The sequence below is a fragment of the Urtica dioica genome, chromosome 12 (genome assembly GCF_054948205.1).
Source record: "Urtica dioica subsp. dioica isolate 48M chromosome 12, U.dioica_male_clone48M_v1_H2, whole genome shotgun sequence".
Classification (NCBI taxonomy): Eukaryota; Viridiplantae; Streptophyta; class Magnoliopsida; order Rosales; family Urticaceae; genus Urtica; species Urtica dioica.
Window position 1 is genome coordinate 12,559,595 of NC_142767.1, and position 13,977 is coordinate 12,573,571.

At 36.6% G+C, this 13,977-nt stretch overlaps 4 protein-coding genes across 4 annotated transcripts; 3 read left to right on the forward strand and 1 right to left on the reverse strand.

Moving 5' to 3' along the window:
* Positions 1-1,467: 1,467 nt before the first annotated feature.
* LOC149379199 (Nucleotide-diphospho-sugar transferases superfamily protein) lies at positions 1,468-4,619 on the forward strand. Its single transcript, XM_089602292.1, has 10 exons — positions 1,468-1,667; positions 1,769-1,817; positions 2,309-2,415; positions 2,703-2,748; positions 2,886-3,020; positions 3,165-3,254; positions 3,369-3,500; positions 3,596-3,679; positions 3,770-3,834; positions 3,972-4,619. Exons 1-10 carry the CDS (start codon positions 1,552-1,554, stop codon positions 4,156-4,158), a joined length of 1,011 nt encoding a protein of 336 aa, XP_089458418.1. The 5' UTR covers positions 1,468-1,551; the 3' UTR covers positions 4,159-4,619.
* Positions 4,620-7,351: 2,732 nt separating this feature from the next.
* On the forward strand, positions 7,352-8,851 carry LOC149379200 (uncharacterized). Its single transcript, XM_089602442.1, has 3 exons — positions 7,352-8,233; positions 8,316-8,455; positions 8,528-8,851. The coding sequence occupies exons 1-3, from the start codon at positions 7,447-7,449 to the stop codon at positions 8,651-8,653; spliced, it is 1,053 nt and encodes a 350-aa protein (XP_089458568.1). The 5' UTR covers positions 7,352-7,446; the 3' UTR covers positions 8,654-8,851.
* A 655-nt stretch (positions 8,852-9,506) lies between these two features.
* Positions 9,507-10,839, forward strand: LOC149379201 (uncharacterized). The gene is made up of 4 exons (XM_089602724.1): positions 9,507-9,644; positions 9,764-9,886; positions 10,153-10,314; positions 10,400-10,839. Exons 1-4 carry the CDS (start codon positions 9,508-9,510, stop codon positions 10,731-10,733), a joined length of 756 nt encoding a protein of 251 aa, XP_089458850.1. The 5' UTR covers position 9,507; the 3' UTR covers positions 10,734-10,839.
* A 134-nt stretch (positions 10,840-10,973) lies between these two features.
* On the reverse strand, positions 10,974-13,448 carry LOC149379202 (actin-1-like). The gene is made up of 5 exons (XM_089602723.1): positions 13,332-13,448; positions 12,658-12,730; positions 12,176-12,569; positions 11,457-12,070; positions 10,974-11,363 (listed from the first exon to the last, which is right to left on the reverse strand). Exons 2-5 carry the CDS (start codon positions 12,715-12,717, stop codon positions 11,298-11,300), a joined length of 1,134 nt encoding a protein of 377 aa, XP_089458849.1. The 5' UTR covers positions 12,718-12,730; positions 13,332-13,448; the 3' UTR covers positions 10,974-11,297.
* Positions 13,449-13,977: the final 529 nt, after the last annotated feature.

The following is a 13,977-nucleotide window of genomic DNA, read 5'->3' on the forward strand; positions in this document are numbered from 1 at the left end:
ATCTTATTATAAATTCTTTCAAGTCTCTTGAATTCTGAATCTCTTAAATCTGAATCTCGAATATCATCACCAAATTTTTCGAGTCGTTCCCATGACTAACTGAGATGCAAGTGTGGCTTAACTCATATTCACCAGATTCAATCAAGTGATGTAATGAATCTAAACACGTTTTTAAGAAGTATGGGATTCAAAAATCCTATTGTTATTTTGAGACTCTTGATAATATGAATTTTGTAAAATATTAAATTGGTGTGGAATGTATAGGTGATAGGCTTATTATGGAAGTCTAATTTGTGCTGAATTATAATTTATTAGAAATGAGATTATAGGTGATTTCATATAAAGAGATATTGAAACAAAGGAAAATTAAAATTAAAATGTCCGAGGGGAGTATAATGTGCTTGGATTTGAATCGTGTTGTACTTAGTATTTTAGGCAATTCATTAGTTGAGCTAAAAATTATCAATTATCGAGATATTGATTTTCATGTGGTAGATAAATTGGTGGAAGCGGGTGATAGTGGAGTACTTGTTCTTAGAAGACAATGGAGATGGAGTATCTCTTCAAGAATACATAATATGAAGAAAAAGAAATAATTATATAGAACATTAAGAAAATAATAATAACTCATTATAATAAGTAATCATAAAAATAATAGTATTATTAATATTAATAATGTTTCTGTAATATATTAGGGAAATGTGACTTTGTAGAAAAATTGCTTGATTCGGTTTATTAGTTTCAAAATTAAAAAATTAAACTTTTAACACGTTTTTGAACATAAATACCTTTATCTTCAAAATTTTAATTTTTTTTAAATAATTTTCAACTATATTTTTACTTTCAATCACTTTAGGGTATCTCATTTTCTCTCTTGGTATCCTCATATTTACTTCAAAAAAATTAATAATAACCTACGAATTTCGTTTTCGTACTATTTAATTTTGTGATTTTTCATATTTTCAGATTTTTCGACGCATTATGAATATCGTTAAAAGATACATTAAATTTCATCGCTACATCCATCGGTAAAAACAATTATAGAGGAAACATTAACATCTTTCATAGTCGTTGTTTCTCCTAAATTTACTTTTTATATTTTTTTCATGGATGGATAGCGATGATTGATATAATTTCAATGAAATTTAATGGCAACAAAAATAGAATGAAATTTTGATATTTTATCATTTTATATTTTAGTCCTTGTTTGTCCTTAAATTGCTCAACGGTTAGGTTGAATCCAATTAATTATGATATAATTAATAATGTAATACGATGCATTCGGATTATTAGACATGAAATTCAAGAAAAATGATAGTATTAAAAATGAAGTTAAGTGTATTTTGGTCCAAAAATTTATCAAAAGTCTTGTTTCATAACTTTGAAACTAGCAAGACTAACCATGCAATATAAGATATTACGAGGTCTACAAAGTACAAACTCAAACTTCCATCTAAATTCGTAAGGGGAAAAAAAAATTAATAGAAAAGAAATCCTCATCGATTAGGTCTGGTTTTTCGTTCATACCAAAAAGCTTATAGAAGTTAGGCAATGGCGAGTCTGACTCTGACAATGGTAGAGATCGTCGTAGCTCTGCTAACAGCTGTTATCCTAGCTTTGCTCTCTCTTATACTCTTTGAAGCTTATCGAAGAAGACATAACCACACGTAATTCTCTGCCTTCTCTCTTTTTTTATTCCCATTTTTGTTTTCCTTTCTCTTTTAATCATCGAGTTTGAATTCTCTGTTTTCTCATCTTTGTTTTATAGACATGTCGAATCTCCAGCGATCTTCGAGGATCCGAATTCGCTTAAACAGGTCGGTGCGAAATTGCCTCGATTAGTTTTATTTTTATTTTATTATTATTATTATTATTGGTTTGAATCTGTGTTGTAGTTAAGATTTATTAAAAAAGGTGAAATAATATGATAAGTTGTGTTTCTGTTGGTTGATGACCCAAAAGTCAATGCTCCATATGGGCTTGAAAAAACGATTACGGTTTTAGTTTGTTCATTTTGAGTTTTAGCAAGATAAGAGTGAAGAGTGAGAAGCTCACATTGGAAAGATTGCAATCTGAATAGGGTCGCCAAAGTGAATTTTCAATCTTTTTTCATCTTGATCTTGTAATATGATGTTGTATTTTGAAGCTGAACAACAGAGCATACATAATCTCTACCAATATTGTACACTGATCAATACTTGTAGAATATTATATCGTTTGTATAGTATATCGTATAAACATGTTATCTTATAATCTTCCTAGTTGAATATTTATACGATAGCGTTTTTTTTTTCTTTCCTTTTTCTAGGTTCCTTGCCCTTCTGTATTTGACCCGGCTGAAAAGTACATATCTTTAATTGTTCCGGCGTTCAATGAAGAGCTCAGGCTTCCCGGTGCCCTTGACGAAACAATGAAGTAAGTCACTTTTCGAACACAATACTAACCAGACATTTCCGTATCCATATCTATTGTCTTATTGCTTGTACAATCTCCAGACAGACTGCATGAAATGGGTGTGTAGAAGAGTCGATATTATTACATATTTGTTTCTATGATAATCCTTGAGGTTTCTCAATGTGGGTGTACGGTCAGGAATTAACTAGGCTTTTGAAGAATTCATTATATGTTATGCCACACGCCCCAATTTTTATGTTTTTGAAGTATTAATGTAATTGTTTAATGTCCATATTTTTTATTTGTAGTTATCTTGAACGGCGTGCAGCAAAGGATAAATCGTTTTCGTATGAGGTATTGTTCATTTCTATGTCATCTATAATATTTACCTTATAAGGACTTTGAGTCATATAGACAACCTATTACAATTCTGGCTCTAAAATAATTTTTTCTTAGCAATTTTTTTTACTGATGGATAATTTGTTGATTAGGTGGTTATTATTGATGACGGAAGTTCCGATGGAACAAAAAGAGTAGCTTTCGAGTATGTGAAGAAATACACTGTAGATAACGTGAGAATTATCCTTCTCGGCAGAAATCATGGCAAAGGAGAAGCTATTCGGAAAGTGAGTCTGATGATCTAAACTATTTTCTTATGAGCGTACTTTCATGTTGTTTGAGACTCCTTGTTTTACCGATAATGTGTGATGAAGGTGAATTATTAATTATTGATTAAAGCTCTTTGCCTATGCAAAAGCACGGTAAAACAGGGAATGCTTCATTCACGTGGTGAGCTGCTTTTAATGCTGGATGCCGATGGGGCAACAAAGCTTATTGACCTAGAAAAACTCGAAAATCAGGTATGTATTTTACTGATTTTTGGTCACATTGTATCAGTAAGCCTTTTGTTCTGTTCTTTTTGACGTGTAAATTGAGCTACAAATTTAGACTTATGGGTCTGTACACATTTTTAGATCCATTCAGTTGCAAGAAAGGAATTAAAATTGGATGATTCGGCAGCTGGAGATTCGAGCTATAGGATATCTGATATCCCCATCGCTGCATTTGGCTCTCGTGCTCATCTTGAAGAGAAGGCTCTGGCGTCGGTAGGTCTTCTTGTTTCTTCATGTACGAATATAAGTACGCTTTTATTTGCGCATATCTTCATGTAAATAATAGTTTGAAATGTTTAACTTGTTAGAGGAAGTGGTACCGCAACTTTTTGATGAAGGGTTTCCATCTCGTGGTTCTCTTATCTGCTGGTCCTGGAGTTCGGGATACACAGGTTCTTTCTTATGTCTTTCCGTAGTTTAAAAACGCTGTATAGTTTGACCATATTTCCGGAGATGCTGATGAGAATTTGTTCTTGCCTCAGTGTGGTTTCAAGATGTTCACCAGGGCCGCTGCTAGGAAACTCTTCGCGAATATCCGTTTGAAAAGGTAACAAGCAGTTTAGATTACCTGAATTCCCGGATAACATTCTCCGATCTTTTTTTTATATGGAATTTAGAACAGTGGATGATGTTGAAGGAATGTATCATTGCTGTCTTAATTACTGATAATCAGGAATTTTGCAGGTGGTGCTTTGATGTTGAGCTGGTTTACCTATGCAAATGGTTTGGTATTCCGATGCATGAGATTTCGGTTAACTGGTCCGAAATTCCAGGATCGAAGGTGAACCCATTAAGCATTCCCAACATGCTTTGGGAGCTTGTGCTGATGTCGGTCGGATATAGGACCGGCATGTGGAAAATCCGTACCTGAGTTGCTTCATTGACTCTAATTTCAATGTTTAGCAACATTATGAGGCTTTGTGGCTGACCTCCTTTGGACTTTAGCCCTAGAAACCAACACGAATATAAATGAACCAAAGGTTGTTCCGGGACAAAAATAGATTTGCTAGAATACAAGAGTTTACTCGAGCTAACTAACCAAGTGTTTCTTTCGATTCCTAGTTTTGACAATGTTCTTTGTTCAAGGAAGTTTATTGTGTTATGACTTCCCTGGGAACTGAACTTTTAAGTTTTTATCTTACATACATACATAACCAAGCATATGAGTGCACGTTATTGCATTTTTTTTCTTTTTCTTTTTCATGCATTCATAATTTCATATTGCTTTTTTGCTCAACCCTCCTCCACTGAGGTCTCATTGATAACTGTAGTTTGAAAGTTTAACAAGAAATAACACGGCAAGAGTGTCCCTATGAAAGCTGTTACTTATTACGTTTATATGGCTGTGGACCTTTGGATATGGTTGGAAATTTTGGGATTCGCTGTGACTGTTCTTATCCGTATGTTTTTATCCTGTTATTACATGGGACTAAATTAAGGGATATTTCCATTTTCCTACTTTTTTCAAAAATTTACCAAACTAAGACTAGTAAAAAAAAATTTATTTTTCTCGATGGGCTGAGCAGGAAAATAGAAAGAAAGAGAAAAAATAAGAGATTTTATTGGGGAAGATTGTAAGTTGGTAATTAGGATGATGGTATAATAGGTAGAATAATGTGTATTTCTCATTTGACTTTTTTTTTACCGGTCCTAGTTTGGTAAATTTTTTTAAAAAGTAGGTAAATGGAAATTGACCTTAATTTAGTCTTACTTTTGGCAATTTTCCTAAACAAACTAAACAAAAAGATAAGGTAATTGGTGCATATCAAATATCAGTATTTTTTCAAAAATAATGTTAATCAGCGCGCTGATGAACATCACAGCTCGTATTTTTAATAATTATTCTTTTGTTCAGAGGTGCAATGCACGATATTCATAAAACAACATTTCTACATTAAAGTTTGGGATACTGATAGTCAATGTGCATTTTGTTATTGTAAACATGTGGCAAGTTAAATATAGCTAGTTACAACTTACACGTGATCGATACAATGATCGCGAGGCGTGTTACATGTTAATAGTGCTCATGACCAGCATTTTTGTATTAAGAAGAAAAGGTTCCAAAACTATGCGAGTATTGAGAACTTTCCCGAGCATGATGGGCCTTGTAAGTGTGCCAAGAGCTTTTCCGGTCTAGAAGGTTTGACTAGTAAATCAAGTGCCTTCTGACTTTTCAGGGTTTTTAAATGTAACAATCGAAGTTTTCTTGATCACGTACAAACTATCTACACATAATAATCCTACTCAGTGAACCTACACTTCGTCGTGTTATATATTTAATTTTCGATATCTAACTACACATGCATAGATTAATCACTAACTATATGTTAGCGTTCCATCATGATTAGACGTTCATGTCCTATATATTATCTTCACCAAGCTATTGCGAAATCTCAAGGCTTGGATATATTTTTCTATACCTTGATTTGAAATAAACTATCTCTTCATCAACAATATTGTCAACGTATTTCATTTATCAACAATCTATACTACACTTTTCTGTGGGTAATATTCCTAATACTTGAATCTTGTTCCAGAGTTGCGGCCCAAGCCCAGCCGTAAACCTCTATGCATTGTGAGACCTAGCACTAACTCACATAACAGAGCGACGCGCAAAGGCCGAAGTGAAGCGAAGGCCCAATTTTTTTTGGGTCTTGTCTCTCCCCGATGTGGGTCGGCCAGTGCCTCCAATTGTCTAGGGCGGTCAAGCTATTTGGATCCCGGGAGACCTCATCTACTAGCCACATAGTCATAGACTCCAACAAAACAATCTATGACCTCACCATTTGTCCAAAAATTAATCTCCTTCATTATAACTCTCAAATTGTAAGAATTAACTACATTTCTTCAATTGTCAACAAACAACTACGAAGTTGTAGCTACAATTAAGTAACACTCGAAATTGAGGGATAAACATTATACCATGTATTTCCGAATAAGAAAAAACAACGAAGACCCGCGAAATACCAACAAGATGATAAAATTTATCCGGCCACAGTCACGACAAGCGCTAACATCAGGCCATTAGGTTGTTTGAGCGCTTGGACCATGAGCCTCGAGACGACCAACGCCTGCACCCGAGCGCTTGGGTTCACAACCGAACACTCGGAAGCCCAAGCCTTCTAACCATGCTAGCGGTCGGAACCTCTGCCGAGTTGCTGCTCAATATGTGGTCCTCTCCTAGCACCCACAGTCATCCTCATAATTCGCGATATCTTCATTCGATCGAGTCATAGCTTTTAAAATTTTATCACTTATATCATATACGAGTGTTTTTCTCACATGCACCACTGTATTATTTACTTTGAACTAAACACTTATGTATCTACTCGAGCGCAACCGAACATCTCATAACAAAATGAGTTGAAGCAAAATTGTAAGACCATGTAGATAAGTATTTGTTATGTTTTTAAGTACCAATAAACATCAAATATTTAGGCCAACAATTACCTCCCAAAAAAATCATACAAGATGATAAAACCAAAGGCTTAAAATAATGCACGATATAAGGGTATCTTAGGCGATATCCCGCTTTGCGCACACTTGGGGAGCCGTTTGAACATCTCACGCGGTATGTTCTTAAAAACATGGAAATATTGTCGCAAATTTACAAATATATATATATATATATATATATATATATATATATATATATTATATGTGTGTGTGTTAAATTAGAAATTTCTCGCAAAAATCACAACAAAAATAATTAAAAAAAAAAGTCAATCAATATACAAAAATACTGAAAATACCACCATTAATGATCATATTTATTTTACTCGTAAATCTTTTATACTCATCATAATTTTAATTTTTTTTATTAATTATAAATTAAAGAGTTAATTACAGCATAAATACTCGATGTTGGAGTTTAGTGTCAATTAAATACATTTTTTTTTCAATGTTGTTTTGACTATCACCGCTGGTTTTATACAAACATAAATTCTATGTGGCGCTAATAATTATGACAAACATTAATTAGTTATTCTAATAATTATATTTTACTTACGTAATTAATTAAACCTAATAATTCTGTTTTTAAAAAAATTAAACCTAATAATTCGAACAAACAGCAAACCCCTAAATTGACTGAAGAACGAGGAAACGAAAGCCAAAAAAGCTAAATCCCTAAAAACTGATCGTCAATCGTCGATCGTCCATGATGGAAGAATCACGTGGAGGTGGGAACGATGAGGAGTTTCTTTGGGCTGAGGAAGAGTTCGTCGACGACGGCGACGAAGATGAAATCGCGTACACGCAGAACACGGTGAAGCCGTTGAAATGGCGGACGGTCGTCGACGAAGGCTGCAACAACGACCACCAAGCCGCTAATGACGGCGTAGGCGAATATTCTGATGGATTGAGGTCTGAGAGTGACCTTGATAGCTCGTGCAGCGAAGGAGAGGAATCTGATGGCGTGAGGCAGAGTCGGAGACAGTACAACCCACGGTCAGGTATTGACGGTTTCAAATTCAAATTAGGAATGGAATTTCCGTCCATTGAACATTTGAGGAATCTGCTGAGAGAGAAGTTTATAGAGGAAGATAGAGAGTTCAAGTTTTTGGTGAATGATCAAAGTAGGCTGAGAGCTCAGTGTAAAGGAAAGGGCTGCAAATGGCTTTTGTACGCTCGGGTTCAGGGATTAGACAGCAAGACCGTTAGGGTCAATACTTTGATAGACAAGCACGAGTGTGGGATAGTCTTCGGCAACAAGCATGTGACAAGCCCGTGGTTAGCGAAACGTTTTTTGGAGCAATTTAGACTTAATCCGAACATGGATTATCGGAGCTTCATAGACATGACTGCTATTCCCAAATTGAGCAACGTGTCGAAGACTATGTTCTATAGGGCCAAGAGAAGTGCTAGAGAAATGTTGGAGGGGTCGGTTAGGGATCAAAATCCCATCCTCGCGGACTATTGCAAGCAACTTTCGTCCACAAACCCAGGTAAAAACTTGCTCTAATATCTGAACTTTGAAAATGAGTTGCTAGGTTCAATTCTAACTTTGAAAATTTTAACAATTGCTAGGTTCTAGTGCTATATTGAAAAAGAGAAACAGAAGCAACGATGCTACAAAACAGTCGAGGAAAGGCCAACTGAATCGTTGTAGCAACTGTAAGAAGACGGGACACTCAAAGAAGACTTGTCCTAATCAAGCTGTGCAACAGGCATGTAATTTAACCCGTGTTTTATTCGTCGCTGTGATTGATTTGTCCTAACCTTGGCTCTTGACTATGCAGATTAAATTAACAAAGAAGAGAGGCAGACCACCTAAAAGTGATCCTAATCCCGAAACAGTAAAGAGAAAGGAACGGAGGTTGAAACAGAAAGCAAGGGAGGCTTTGTCATCAAACGCAGCGCCATGAGCAGTTTATGACTACTTAATTATTGAACAGCTAATATAGTAGATCTAGTTATAGAGCATAAACATGACTAGAAACATTCTCTTTTTTTGTTTTGTTTAGGTCCTGAAAAGCTCTTGAATCTATTTTGTTACATGTGTATTTATGAATATATTCTGATATGGAAAGCTATGTATTAGCATATTTTGACCTCACAGCCCTGATTCCATACTATAAACCACCGGGGTAACAACGTGATATTCAAAACGAACATTTAGTATATTAGCCGTGAAAAGAAAAAAGATAAGGTATTTAAGTGACACTGAACTAAAACATTGAGTATTTATATCGCAATTAACTCTAAATTAAATGCCCTTACTAGTATCATAAATTGAGGAAATTATTCCGAGGTAATACTCCGTGATATTAAATAAATACTGGGGTATACCTAATCTTCCATAAGGAGTGGATTCTATCTTGACTTTGATGCCATAAACCAAAACAGAATGGCTAAAAAACTGAACATCGTTAAAGATTTCGTAAGCTGATTTTACGTGTAGATTTATATCGAGGATAAAAAATAACTAAATCTAAATTTTCATATTACGTGATATTTTATTAGATGGAACCGATCATCTCGTGAACATCTTATAGTTAAGATCGTCTAATCTAATCCCACGAAAACGACTTTTAAAGTGAAGTTGGTAGTTTATCGTTGTTTGTATCCCCTTCTTTCTCTTTCTCTGTGGTGGAGTGGTTGCTCTTCTTACGTACACACTCGTAATATATCAGAACATCATCCAAAGGCATAACGATCAATAACTTGCCATTTTGCATTTTTTTTTTTTTTTTGCATTTTAAAGTTGAGCAACACAACAATGTCGGTCGCGTCAAACAAAAGCAAAAACATAGAAAGCCCATTTTTCGACGAGTTGAAGAAGCAAGCTTCGTCGTTCTTCAAGGAGAAGATCAAAACAGCCCGCTTGGCTCTCACTGACGTTACACCAGTACAACTGTTGAGTTTTTCTTTTTCATCCTTGTTTTTATTTGGCAATATTAGCAAGAACATATTGCTGTTCTGACTCTCCTGGGTTTATATATATATATATATATATATATAAATATATATATTAGAATGACTGAAGATGCAACAAGTGGGAATTCATGGCCACCAGACACACGTGCCATTGGAGTGATATCAAGATCTGCCTTTGAAGTGGATGATTATTGCAGGGTTGTCCAGATTCTTCACACCAGGTTGGATATTCATCTCTCCCATGTGCCATCACCATGTATCATGATCATTCTTTTATCCTTTATTTTTTTTTTCTCCTAATGACAAGATTATTATTATTATTAAGTATCATCATTAATCCCCACATGCCATAAGATCAGATAATCACCAGTAATAATAATGATCCTGTCCTGTGCAGTATTTTTGTGTGTGTGTGTGTGTGTGTCTTAACAATTGGCAAAGCGAGAACTGAAATATGACTGTTTGTTTGTTGATGGAATGAAACCAGGTTGCTGAGCTTTGACAGAAAGGATTGGAGAGGACCTTACAAAGCCCTGATTATATTGGAACACCTTTTAACACACGGACCGCTCAGAGTCGCCGAGGAGTTTAAGGACGACATCGACGTGATCGAAGAGATGGCGAGTTTTCAGTTCATAGATGAGAAAGGGTTGGTCTTCTTTCCTTTTGTTGAAAATAAGTAAAATCTCTTGCCTATCATTTGCAAAAAAGGTTGGATCTTTGGTTTGTTGCAGGTTCAACTGGGGTTTAAGCGTTGGCAAGCTATCAGAGAGGGTGTCGAAGCTTATCGAAGACCCGGGTTTTCTCAAAGAAGAAAGAGGAAAGGCTCGAAACCTGACCCGAGGTATCCAAGGGTTTGGGAGCCTCATTCAGCGTCCCACACCCGTAGATGTCCATTCGAAAGTATATGGAAGGTGTAATTCCGAGTACAATAATCACCAAGACAAGGAGTTCGGGATTCGCTCGCGTTCTATACGAACGACAGAACATGAAAATCCCGGAGGAGATCACCCATTTTGCGAGGATGAAAACCAGACTACAAAAATCCTGCTTTCTTCTGCAGATTGAACTGTTCAAGAAAAGATACTTCGATGCCCGGTTTTTGTTCTCAAAACTGCTGTTTATAGTGTTCCTGCATGCTCTCTAAGTACTTGAGGTCTTTTATTTTGGTTGTTATCAATTAGTTGTAAGGTTCTGGGTTTGATAAGAGTATATTAACATGCAGAGAGTAGTAATTCTTTTTTTGGCAGCCAAAGAAGTTGTAGAAGCAAATTGGCTTTTGTTTTATTATACCAAGCACATAAGAGAGAAACAAATTAAATACCATTTAACAAGAAGCCCTTGCTCCTAAGAGGTTCATGAATAACTTAAGGCATATAGGGCTGTCAAAAGACAAAAACCTTGCAATTGAAGCTAGTAGAAAATAAAGAAAAAAAACCAACAAAAAGAAAGAAAGAAAAAACTTGCAAAACAAACTGACCATAGAATAAATTCCTTCCAAAGTCAATGCAAAACAACAAGAGCAACATAGAAACATAGCAAGAGCTAAAACCAAGCCTTATGCAAACTGCGCACTTTTGTTCGAGAAATGAAAACAGTGGTCTCTCTTCAGACAATCCTATTCTCACACGCTTAGAAGCACTTCCTATGAACAATGGACGGACCAGACTCGTCGTACTCGGCCTTGGCGATCCACATCTGCACAGACAAATAGATTAGCGTTCCATGATAAGCGACTCAGAGGGACCAAATTGAAAGACTTTGATAAGTGACAAATAGAGTTGCACAAACCTGCTGGAAGGTGCTGAGAGAGGCCAAGATTGAGCCTCCGATCCAGACACTGTATTTCCTCTCGGGTGGAGCGACGACCTTGATCTTCATACTGCTCGGTGCAAGGGCTGATATTTCCTTGCTCATCCTATCAGCAATGCCCGGGAACATGGTCGAACCACCAGAGAGAACAATGTTTCCGTACAAATCTTTCCTGATATCCACATCGCACTTCATGATCGAGTTGTAGGTAGTTTCGTGGATACCCGCTGCTTCCATTCCGATCAGAGATGGCTGGAAAAGAACCTCCGGGCACCGGAATCGCTCTGCCCCGATGGTGATGACCTGCCCGTCGGGAAGCTCGTAGCTCTTCTCGACCGCAGAGCTGGTCTTGGAAGTTTCCAGCTCCTGGTCAAAGTCGAGAGCAATGTAGGCAAGCTTCTCCTTCATGTCCCTCACGATTTCCCGCTCGGCGGTGGTGGTGAAAGAGTACCCGCGCTCCGTCAGGATTTTCATCAAGTGATCGGTGAGATCACGGCCGGCCAAATCGAGACGGAGAATGGCGTGAGGCAACGCGTAACCCTCGTAAATCGGAACGGTATGGCTGACACCATCACCAGAGTCCAACACAATACCTATATATTAATGAACAATAAACCAAAAGTTAAGAAGAAGACCAAAACACGATGCCATTGCATGAGAAACCGTCGTCACGATTCGTGATCCATTGTACTACTCACCGGTTGTACGACCACTGGCATAGAGCGAAAGAACGGCTTGAATGGCCACATACATGGCCGGGGTGTTGAAGGTCTCGAACATGATCTGGGTCATCTTCTCGCGATTGGCCTTCGGGTTGAGAGGAGCTTCGGTCAAAAGAACTGGGTGTTCTTCGGGGGCGACACGAAGCTCGTTATAGAAAGTGTGATGCCAGATCTTCTCCATGTCGTCCCAGTTGCTCACGATACCGTGCTCGATCGGATACTTGAGAGTCAAGATACCTCTCTTGGATTGGGCCTCGTCACCGACGTACGCGTCTTTCTGGCCCATACCGACCATCACACCGGTGTGACGGGGACGCCCAACGATACTCGGAAACACCGCACGCGGAGCATCATCTCCCGCGAAACCGGCCTAGACACAAAAACTAAAAAATCACCACCCAACAGATATGCAGACAGATATTCGAGATTCAAAGAGAAACAACATCAATCAACAATACCTTGACCATTCCGGTTCCATTATCGCAAACGAGTGGCTGAATATCCTCTGCGTCGGCCATTCTCTATCACCTGCTGCAAAATATATACCAAAATCCATTAGAAATGAAACTCACATTTCCCAATCCAAGAGGTCACAACAACCACAACAGCAATTAGATCCCAAATTATATTCCACTCCTCTCGTGTTTTTCTTCTTCAATCTCCAAATTCATAATCGAAAAACACAAACCATTTCAAAAAATCGTGTATCTAGATCAAAAGGATTGAGCTCAAATCTCTTAGGAGAGAATGAACCCCAACCCAAGAATTAAGAAACATAAATATATATTCAATAATTTAAATAAAAAATAACACAGAACAAGAGAGCTATGTGTCGTCATAAACACAGACAGCCGGAGAAAGAAAAGAAATACAAATCGGACGTAACATAATTTCAAGACTACGTCTTATTCAAACATTTCTTGATAATTCGATTCAATCCAATAACTTTCTATCAGCACAAAGTAGATCATTCCATCGAAGGATACAAACATACCAGGAAGCAATCGACAAGATCGAAGGGTAAAAAACAAAAATCGAACAAAAGAAACGTACAGATCGGGCGGAGAATTGCGAGATCCGAAGATGGAGAGAGAGAGAGAGAGAGATAGAGAGGCAGAGAATAGAAACGGACCTGAGCTGTGTGAAAATGGGCGTTGGATTAAGAGGACGAAGGAGAAATGTCAAGCTGAGAGAGAATCGAGTATATAATAATGAAGAGATCAACTTATTGGGACGGTGTGATGCGACGTGGACCGTTGGATTAAAACTATTTTAAATAATTTCATAAATATACTAGATTTGTCAGGGAACGCTTTTGTGGGTCTCGTTATGGGCTGGGCTCTACTTTTTTCAACATCCAGAAATAAAGTGTATGACTCTCATTATTTTACCCATCACAATATTTTTTAATGAAAAAATTAGATCTATTTCCTATTTTAATTCTATTCGTTAGATAACAGCCAATTAGAAAATTTTAGATTACAAAATTATTTACTTATACTATTCTGTATTATTAATGTTTTATGTCTCGAATAATCAGATTATTTGTTTAATTTAAGAGTTTTACAAATGTTTTTATTTGTGATAAAAAATAAAAGCTCCTCAAGAAAAATATATTAATAAAATTCAATAAGAGTAAGATTATAAAAAAAAAAAAAAGCAAGATGGAGAATTTAAAACTTCTTAAAGAAGATGAAAATATGAAAAGTAGATCACAAACACAATCACAATAATAATTGGTTATTAGTCTTTTTTCACGAAACACCATCATCACATGA

What these genes read in the sequence shown, in the direction of transcription:
- LOC149379199 (XM_089602292.1), top strand. Translation starts at nt 1,552, where the DNA reads ATGGCGAGTCTGACTCTGACAATGGTAGAGATCGTCGTAGCTCTGCTA. An exon ending in GCCCTTGACGAAACAATGAA is followed by an intron (nt 2,416 to 2,702) that starts GTAAGTCACTTT and finishes TTTTATTTGTAG; the next exon opens with TTATCTTGAACGGCGTGCAG. An exon ending in GCGAATATCCGTTTGAAAAG is followed by an intron (nt 3,835 to 3,971) that starts GTAACAAGCAGT and finishes GGAATTTTGCAG; the next exon opens with GTGGTGCTTTGATGTTGAGC.
- LOC149379200 (XM_089602442.1), top strand. Translation starts at nt 7,447, where the DNA reads ATGATGGAAGAATCACGTGGAGGTGGGAACGATGAGGAGTTTCTTTGG. An exon ending in ACTTTCGTCCACAAACCCAG is followed by an intron (nt 8,234 to 8,315) that starts GTAAAAACTTGC and finishes AACAATTGCTAG; the next exon opens with GTTCTAGTGCTATATTGAAA. An exon ending in CTAATCAAGCTGTGCAACAG is followed by an intron (nt 8,456 to 8,527) that starts GCATGTAATTTA and finishes TTGACTATGCAG; the next exon opens with ATTAAATTAACAAAGAAGAG.
- LOC149379202 (XM_089602723.1), bottom strand. Translation starts at nt 12,717, where the DNA reads ATGGCCGACGCAGAGGATATTCAGCCACTCGTTTGCGATAATGGAACC. An exon ending in ATGGAACCGGAATGGTCAAG is followed by an intron (nt 12,570 to 12,657) that starts GTATTGTTGATT and finishes TTTTGTGTCTAG; the next exon opens with GCCGGTTTCGCGGGAGATGA. An exon ending in TGCCAGTGGTCGTACAACCG is followed by an intron (nt 12,071 to 12,175) that starts GTGAGTAGTACA and finishes ATTAATATATAG; the next exon opens with GTATTGTGTTGGACTCTGGT.
- LOC149379201 (XM_089602724.1), top strand. Translation starts at nt 9,508, where the DNA reads ATGTCGGTCGCGTCAAACAAAAGCAAAAACATAGAAAGCCCATTTTTC. An exon ending in GTCCAGATTCTTCACACCAG is followed by an intron (nt 9,887 to 10,152) that starts GTTGGATATTCA and finishes GAATGAAACCAG; the next exon opens with GTTGCTGAGCTTTGACAGAA. An exon ending in CAGTTCATAGATGAGAAAGG is followed by an intron (nt 10,315 to 10,399) that starts GTTGGTCTTCTT and finishes GGTTTGTTGCAG; the next exon opens with GTTCAACTGGGGTTTAAGCG.